This window comes from Crocodylus porosus, unplaced genomic scaffold (assembly GCF_001723895.1).
Source record: "Crocodylus porosus isolate Cpor-Errol unplaced genomic scaffold, CroPor_comp1, whole genome shotgun sequence".
NCBI lineage: Eukaryota > Metazoa > Chordata > Crocodylia > Crocodylidae > Crocodylus > Crocodylus porosus.
In genome coordinates, this window is record NW_017728911.1 from 23,629,045 (window position 1) to 23,638,357 (window position 9,313).

At 41.0% G+C, this 9,313-nt stretch overlaps 1 protein-coding gene across 2 annotated transcripts in view; it reads left to right on the forward strand.

Moving 5' to 3' along the window:
• The window catches only part of SPATA5L1 (spermatogenesis associated 5 like 1), a 22,658-nt gene that overhangs the window by 8,593 nt on the left and 4,752 nt on the right, over positions 1 to 9,313 (forward strand). The window contains exons 6-8 of one of the 2 annotated variants that reach the window (XR_002100772.1): positions 749 to 883; positions 2,525 to 2,650; positions 4,339 to 4,624. Coding sequence is in view for 1 of the 2 variants with exons in the window: in XM_019533653.1 (XP_019389198.1) it covers positions 749 to 883; positions 2,525 to 2,650; positions 4,339 to 4,491 (414 nt within the window). In the remaining variant the exon portion in view is untranslated. Of the gene's footprint in view, positions 1 to 748; positions 884 to 2,524; positions 2,651 to 4,338; positions 5,301 to 9,313 lie in introns of those variants that run through there. The other variant, XM_019533653.1, reaches the window with a different exon arrangement.

A 9,313-nucleotide genomic window follows, 5' to 3' on the forward strand; every position in this document is an offset into this window, starting at 1 on the left:
TTCTGGTCCCTACTTAGGAAGACGGAGGCAAAGAAATCGTTAAACATGTTAGCTTTGCCGTCTGGTGTGACGACCAAGTTTCCCATCGCGTCCTGCAAGGGCCCCACATTACCCAGGACCTTCTTTTTACCCCCTATGTATTTAAAAAAGGACTTCTTATTGTCCTTAATCATATTATGCTTTCTTTTTAAAACTTGTTGCCATTTTGAAAATTCCAAGGTTATATAAACCCTTAAAAATGTATGAAACAGGAGTCTTATTTCACACACTGACTGATGTATGCTTTTGTTGGCTCTGTCCAAAGTTTCATCTGTTAGCAGAATGGATATTGATTATTTTTCTTCCTTGTATTTATTTCCTTATTAGTAGTCTGCACAAGTAAAGAAAAATTAAGTAGTTACAGTAAACACGGATATAGGTATATGTATTTATTCCATAGGCTGCAGAACAGGGTTGGGCCAGGCCATGGCTCTACCAACTTTTAGCACATAAATTTAGCTAGCTATGCAGTTAAAAAAAAAAAAAACAATACAGTTTTAACTGCAATGACAATTGTGCGTTTGTGGGTTTTATAAATTAGCATGCTAAAAGTTGGTCGGGCCATGGCCCAGGTGGCCCACCCCATTCAGTAGCCTGTGATTTATTCCTTATTACTTTTTATTCCCTTGTAAATTGTTTGTCTTCCTAGCATAAAGCAGAAACCCCCCCAGTACACATTCAACACATTTGCACTCTTGATCTTATTCAGCTAGAGTTTCAAGAAGTTTTGAACAAAGATGTTATGGTAGTTGCTGCAACGAATAGACCAGACATGTTGGATGATGCCTTGTTGCGCCCTGGAAGGTTAGACAAAATGATCTATATTCCACCACCAGATCAGAAGGTAAAATGTGTGTTTATAAACCTCCACAAAAAATAAATATAGAGGTGCAGAGTTGTCAGCATGCTGTATCCAAACAGGAAAAATTATAGTACTATAATATGTCTTAACAACTGCAAGATTTTTTTCAACTAGAAATTAATATTTGATGTGCTAGAAGTTAAATAATGTATATTTGACTATAACATTGGAATTATAAATGCATATAAAAGCACGTCTGATTATGTGTAACATATTTTAACACGCTTTTGTAGGCAATACTTCTTTATATATGTTACATATAATATTCCTGTACAATCCAAATGTGCAAGATGGGAAGTGCCAGAATTAAGGTTGCCTGCGCCCAGGTCAAATTCACTATCTCTTTTCTCAGAAATGGTTGAGTTATCTCTACTGAACACTCTAAAAAGTAACCCATCTGTGACAGAAAACAAAGATGGAAAATTTCAGCCAAAAAGGCTTTTGGCTTAATAAATGACAAAAAACTACAAAAGGGATTTAACGTTACGGATCCTTTACCATAAGCATCACAACCCATTCTATCAGCTGTTCGTTCCTGCTCCTCAATAGCATGTATAGTACAATGTTTAGGTTTTCTTTTGTTTTTGCATCCTGTTGAAATTATTGTACCCATTTGAGAATGAGAATTCAAGGTACGAAGGAAAACAACAAATGGCAGCCTAGTGATTTTTATTATTATTATTATTATTATTATTATTAAGAAGGGCTGTGTGAATTGTAAATGTTAGTGGAGAGAGAGTCTCTTGTTGAAAACTGCAGCACCTACTATCCTCCAGACCAGTAGGATCACAGCAGCCCAAATACAAAATGTACTTTATTTACTTGAAAACAAGATGAGGTGTTTTCTCCCCAGTTGGCATGGTGGGGGGAGCCCTTTCTGATAATCACATACAACAAAATCTCACTAAATACATTGTCTGTCATTAAATTACTGATAAAAGCAGCGTGTGTTCAGCCATGGAAACCAACTATGAAATTGATTAAATACAGCCAACACTAAGCATGACTAAAACACATGGAGCAAACATGCTAATGGGAACTTCTATTTTTTATGTTAAATTTTACATGTTCCAAGCCAAATTTGCCAAATCAAGTTCCAAATCTGTGAGTCAGTCTAGAACCATAAGTGGCCCTACTGTGGCAAACATGTTCCACCCCCATTTGGGGCTTATTTCTATATGTTATTTCAAATGTTTCCAAATCCTTTGGCACGGGCATTCTACATGCAAGCCCAAGCCTGGAGGCTTGGGGTTTGGATGCCCCGAGTTTTGCTTGCCCTCAGCCATTTGGCCACACATAACCAAGCTCCAGAGGAGTAATGGGAATTTACTACGAAGATGTTTCTTGACATGGTTTTTCAGAAACAAGATGTGTACTTTATTCCCTTTTACTGTATTTTAGTGTACTTGAGCTCAGAAGATCAATAGTCAAATTCTGTCAGGTTTACTCAATATTCCCTGAATAGTTTGATTGAAATGAACAGGACAACTTGCAGAATAAGGCTAACTGGCATGAGTTAGGTGGCAGAAAATAGCCTATAACAAGTGCTATTAATGAAACAAATAAATAGGTGCCTGAATAACTGGGTTTTTTTCTCCTTGTGTAACATACATTGCCTCATAGGGAAGGCTTTCTGTTTTCAAAATCTGCACTGAAAAAACTCCACTGGCTTCAGATGTGTCATTAGAAGACTTGGCAGTCCAGACTAAACTTTTCTCTGGAGCTGATATTGGAAATCTCTGCAAGGAGGTAAGGTGTTTGTGATTGATCAGTGAAGTAAATATTAAGTGAACACTTACGTAAAGATAGAGTGTCCAATCATAGAAAATGCTGTGCTGTTACATAGCAATTTTTGGCAATTTTTAGTGACAGAGATAAGCCAAATAATAAAAATTGGGGGACCTGCAAATAAATTATTTATGTGAATTAGAACTGATCTTGTACAGCAGCAAGCAGGGGGGAAATGAAGCTATATTCCTGCCATTCACTATGTGGAAGTGGTGAAGCTAAAGCAGTTATTTTTACAAGTTCTTTGAGAATCATTTTATGTCAACTCTGAGGAACTGACCACTCTTTAAAATAGATTAAGTTGGTTCAACTTCAGAAATCAAGTAAATGAAAAACTATAATTTTTGTGGACCAGACTGAAGCTTTTGTGGTAGTATCCTGATGAGGGAGTTTGAAACGATTATATAAGGTGGTAGGAGAAAGGGAGATGCAACTTCACACCATTAAATTACTGGGGAGGAGGGCAATGCTCAATCCCATGGAAGGATTGGACCAAACAACTCCTACAGGAGTTATGCTGCTATTAGACAATCAGGGCATGAAGACGCTTCCTGAAAGAGCAAGCACAGAGTGCAAATGACTGATGCTTTATTATCAACATCCCAGGCATAGATCCACTGGCCAAAGGAAGTAAAGGGCAGCTTGTTGTCCTTTGCTACAGCTACCCCACACAGAAGCAGGGACTGCCTGTTGAAGATTGCATACTTCTGAAAAGTGGCATTTCTTCTCTGTATTCCATTTCCCAGGTTCTGCTAGGCTCTGCTCTTTCCGTTTTGTTGAAGCAGAGAGTAGCATGTTGTGGGGGCAACTTTTCTGACAGGCAAGCCAGAAATTAGCCCTACACCTTCCCCATGTGCCATTCTAATCCTTTCTTCTGACAGATTTGCTGTTTTCCTTTCTGTCCCCTACTCTGTGCTCTCTGCCCAATCTCCTGCTCTGCTTTCTGTTTCCTGCCCTGTGCTCCATCTTGCCTTCTGCTTCCTACCTTATCTGCTACTGTGCTTGCCTGTCCCCTCCCTCATTTGCCACAGATCACATGAAGGCTGCCCATGCTATGGGTTGGCCACCCCTGAAGTAGCATTAAGAAGAGGGGTGCGCAAGCCATGTGTGCTAATAACAAAGTGAAATCATGCCAGACAAACCTAAAGCTGAACTTTGACAGTTTTTATTACTCCAACTAACATACATTTTAAGAAACTGGTCTCTCAAATGTTGCAGAACCTGTCCTTAATTCCACACTTCCTTTTCAAAGAAATCATGATAAATAGGGTTTAGTGTACTACATTGCTTACTATAATAAATATTTATAAATTGGGGCAAGAAAAGAGATTACGGTAGTTGAGGTACTTTTATAAACAGCAGTGGGATACCAGGTAGAATACAGAAAGAAATAAGTGATCAGAGGTATCTTTTCTGGTCTAAGCTGTTAGGTGTATTAAAGTAAAAAGCATTCACTGAGCTTACAAAAGAAAAGACTAACTAGCAGTAGTATGTTCTGATGCATTTTGTTAAATGACTGTCTTTTGGATTATGACCCTAAATTATGGTAAAATGCTTGGCTTAGTTCCCATTTTTACTTACAAACTTTGGAGCACCTGACAGGTGAAAACATTCTATATTATCTAAATCATGTTGTTTTTCTCTCTAAGGCTGGCTTGCTGGCATTACAAGAGAATGGACTTGAAGCAACTGAAGTGAAACATGAGCACTTCATAAAATCACTGAAGATTGTAAAACCATCATTAACCCTCAAAGATTTAGATTTTTATGGAAAATTTTATAAACAGGAGTTACCAGCTTAAATAAAAACACTGGATATAACAAGAATTTCTGGAATATGAAATGCATGTTTTATAAATGAATGATTTTATATGAATTCTTTTAAAAAATGAAATTCAAAGGAAGAAAACTTTCTTAGGTTTACAATTTCCCATTGTGATGCATGCAGAAAGGGTTTAAAAGGTCTGTACTGCTTATTTTTTTACTTTACAAATTTAAGCGTAGTTTTCCTGACTTTGTTTAAGGAACTGTTGAGGTCTTCACATACACTGTATGTGGAAAACTGTTTAAATGACAGCATAGGAACATTAGCAAAGACTTGTTTTACTTGGAATCAGCAAACTTATTTAAGACGGTCTGAATAAAAATTGCTTCTCATCTCAAATCCAGATGACTACTTGTACTGTGATTCCGTGACAATTTTACCCCTTTCCCCGTGGTCCATAGATTGTCTAGGGGAAAAATTAACTTTTCAGGCCACACTTACCCTACATTAAGGAAATGAACATAAACACAAACTTCATTTTCTTTTGCCGTTTACCTTTTCCACAAAGGTATGTGTAATTCATCACTTAAAATCTGAATTTTCCCAATGGACTGATGCTCACATTAAACCTGTCCTTTGTATTCCTTGCTTTTTATATTGTATTTTTATATTCTGTTTATATATACTGCCACTTATTTTTGAAAGACTTGTAATGTAAGAAAAATGTTAAAATATAAATTATCTTAAGTTAACTCATGTCTTTATTACCAAACACTATATGTTTCTAGTTTCCTCCTTGACATCTTTTATTGCTAGGAAATAAACTTAAGTGGAATATTTGCTTAATATTTGGATACCTTTTATACAATAGCAACCACAAACTCTTCCCTGTCCAGGTCCCTTTGATCCATAATCTAGTCTGAAATGTGTAAGCCTTTCATAAACAAAGTAGTTTTTTTCTAGTATTAAAGGACTGTCCTTTATAACACAGGCTGTTTCTTAGACCAGGGCTTGTCTTGAAAACATACAGAAGTACATCTTAGCGTAATCCTCTAGAACTTAGTGAATTTTCCAAATGGAACGAGAGTAGGCTGCTACAGACTTGCTTTTGCCTGGTGCATTACATCTTCCTCTTCTACAAAGACTGCTTTCTTGTTGACAGCTTTTAAATTCAAACCATTCATCAAAACAAGGTGAAATTAATAGGTATATTGATCAGTACCTGAGGAGGTTAAATAGATAGTTTGATAAAGAGAAACTAGGGGTGTTTGATATCTGAACTAATTTACTTTCAGCCCTTGAGCAGTTCACCCATATCATCTGCAACGGTTACTATGCAAAAAAACTGATCTCCAAATGGCCTCTGCCCCTTCCCTCCCCCCTCAACCTGTTTTGGCCCCTGGTGTGCTACTTGCTGTCCTCGGGGGAAGCAGAGCAAGGATTGATCCACACACCTGATCTTGTCAGGCATTGCTGCTTTGGGGTGAAGATGCCCGTACCCCTGTGCCCAGGTAGCACTCTGCACTGGGTCCTCCTACCAGGACCAGTGGGGAGGGAGCTCAGATTGGCCATGTAGTCCCTCCTGGCTGCAGGGGATGACTAGGGAAAACCAGCAGCCAAGTAAGACTGCACCCCACTTCTTCCCTCTTGCTACTTCCCCACAGCAGCAGGCCCAGCTGAGAAACACTCAGTCTTTGCCTCTACCTACAACCAGCAGGAAGAGTCCCTGAAGGGTAACGGGAGGGGGCACCTGAGCTGAGCAGGGCTGCCTAGAGGGTTTATGGGCCCTGGGGCAGGTGTGATGTTGGGGGCACCACCACTGCCCCCTACAAGGACCTGTATGTGTACAAAGCTGGCGGACCACGTGCAAGAATTTTTGCACATGCATTATGTGAGAATTCTCATGTGCGGCTGCTCCTTCCCTTGCCCTGGGAAGTGGCAACAAGCAGGCTTTCCCCACTTGTTCCCATGACAAGAAGGGCTAGACAGAGAGAATTTACCTTGGAGACAGATTACTTAAACAAAATGACATGAACAGTTTGCAAATGAAATGTTTATTAAACTTATGCTACAAAGTTAGGAACTTAGGAACAAAATGAAAAGAGAAAAGTTTAAGTAAATTATTTCTTTCGTGCCTTCATGGATGCCAAGTCATCAATTACATCATAATTTATTTGCTTTACAAATACATGCTCCATTGAGAGCATGATCAAATGGTTCAGCCTGTCCTCCCCAATCCCTGACTGCAGGTAGTTCTTAATAATCTTAAGATTACTAAAAGCGCATTCCCCGGATGCAACAGACTGGCAAAGCAATGAGCATTCTCGAGCAAATGCATATCTGAGAGAACACAGATTTTACACCTTTGCCATAAATGCAGTTGAGAAGTTCAAGTGCAGTGCCCATGGCTCCTCCAGAAGTGCACAACAGGGGTGTCCAAAGCAAGCCTTATTTGATTCAGATTTAGCCTGAATCAGGGACAGTAATTTAATTCATTGATTCAGATCACTGTCCCTGATTTGATTCAGCTGAATCCAAATCTAAAGATTCGATGCCAGTTTGGAGAATCAGCAATTCAGACATAGACGCAGCTTCAAAAGCTTTTTTCTACATACCTCCAGGTACCAGTGCAACTTGTGAACACTGCAATGATGGGGAGCATGAAGCATCTCATAGGAGTGGGGGGGGCCCACATGGCAATCAGCCACAGGGGGACTCTGGATACCCCCCCAGACCCAGGAGGCACCAGTTACCGAGCCAGGTGGGCACGTGGGGGCCCCCCCAGCGTGCTCCCCGGCAGACCCAGAAGTGGAGGGTTCCAACTGGATTCAGAGAGATTAAAGGGTCCTCTGATTCGATTTGGATTCAGAGATTCAACCACCAAATCGGGCTGAATTTCTCCTGAATCAAATCAGGGACCGAAGCTTCGCATAGCCCTAGTGCACAAAATTGAGTCTTTCCCGATTTTGTAAAACAGGCAACATTCTTCTTGCAACTCATCCTTGTTTGCATCTCATGGGTATGTGATGGACAGGGACTCTACGAATTTCACAATTTCTTCATCCTCTGCAACAGATGGTGGGTCAAGTATGGGTGAGAACAAGGTTAAGAGTTTCCCCATGGTCTCAGCTAAGCTTCAGAGATCTGAGAGGAGCATATCCATGGCTGTGATGAACACTTCAACCCTGAATTTATTTTTAGGGAAAGAGATTGTGTCTTCTGTATTGGCTAGTTCATCATGGAAATGCTTCGTCCTTCGGATTCTTCTGTGTGTTCTCTTGAATTTGGTGGTGATAGCCCCTTAACAATGACTTTACCTTCCATGAGAAGACTTGGCCAGGAATCATTCAACCATTAAATTTCTTCCAGGAGGCTCTTGACATGTTGCACCACTTCTTCCATGGTGAGCTTGGATCCTTGGATAACCTTGCTTTGGATATTGATGGACTACAATACCTTGTACAACACTGTAGTCAGAAGGATGAACTCAAAGGATTGCATCTACTCAATGAGACCTGAAACATCAGCCTGGGTTTCTGCCGTCAAGTCTAATTCTGCCTCAATTTTAAAGAAAGAATCCAGCATCCCTTTAGGATTTTTCACAAGGGGGCGAACAGCATTGATTCTTGAGCTCCATATAGTTGTTAACACGGAGTGAAAAGAAGAGTTCTACAGTTTCCTGAAGAATTTTCCATCTTGCAGGACTGCATGAAAATAGTGTACAGCTTCTGCATGAAAATTCAGTGTAGATTTTTCTCTGCAGTTATTGTTCACACCTCCATGGCAGAATCTGGAATGGTACAGGGCTTAATTTTGTACATCTGCACAGCTAATGAAATTCTCTGTCTTTAGGATGTGTTATTCATTAATAACAAGCTTTTATTGGATGTGCATTAGCTTTGAAAAAGGAACTGGGAATAAGGAATAAGGAACTGGGAATAAGCAACCAACTTCAGGCTCATAATATGTGTTATGTCCAATGTAGTTATTTTCCTTGGCAAATATAAAGAAAACAATATGTATCATTTTACTTATTATATTCTTGCAAATTCATTTCTGGCTTTGGCCCTTAAGAACCCACAGCGCTTACATTCACTCACAACTTGAACTCTTTCCCCGGGGGGGGGGGGTGTCTTTCTGTGACAACAGGACTGCTCTGCCACAGATTCCTCCTTAAACCTTCCCTGCACCGGTGACACATAGGGGATGCACGTGCACCCCCTGAGCATGGTAGCGCACCCCCTATAAAAAGGCGCTGCTGGCGGTCACTGCTTGCCACCCCCACCGCCAACATCAGCGATCACCGCTGACTGCCGCTGACACTGCTGGCGGCATCTGCGGGTGGTCGCACTTGCCATGCCCCACCCCCACCTGCCACGGACAGTGTTGGAGGCCTCTGTGGGAGCTCCCATCTTACTGGGTGCCCCCCCAGCCTTCCCTGTTCCTTCTCTCCTCACAACAGACTCGGTAACCAGAGCTACTCCACCTAGGCCCGAGGTGAGGCCCATCATAATCCTGCCTGATCCATCTTGTCTCTATTGCTGCCCAGAGATAAAGATGCGACCTTACTGTGATTGGTTTAGACCCCTCCCCCCTTGGACAGCAATCACATAAGCCTCAAATTAGCATCTGTTTCACACACAACTATGTATCATATGTACTTCGCGGTCAGGGACGGGTCCCATAATGTCACAATCTCTCGTTGAGAACGATTCGGTGTCACCTCACACTCCAATACACCAAGCTCCTCTGCTTTATGGAAACAAAACACCGATAATCCTGGTGAGCAGCGTCGCAGGGCAAGAGCCAGCGGTGCAGCGGGAGCTGAGGCAGGGGGCCCTTGGAGGCAAGCTGTCCCC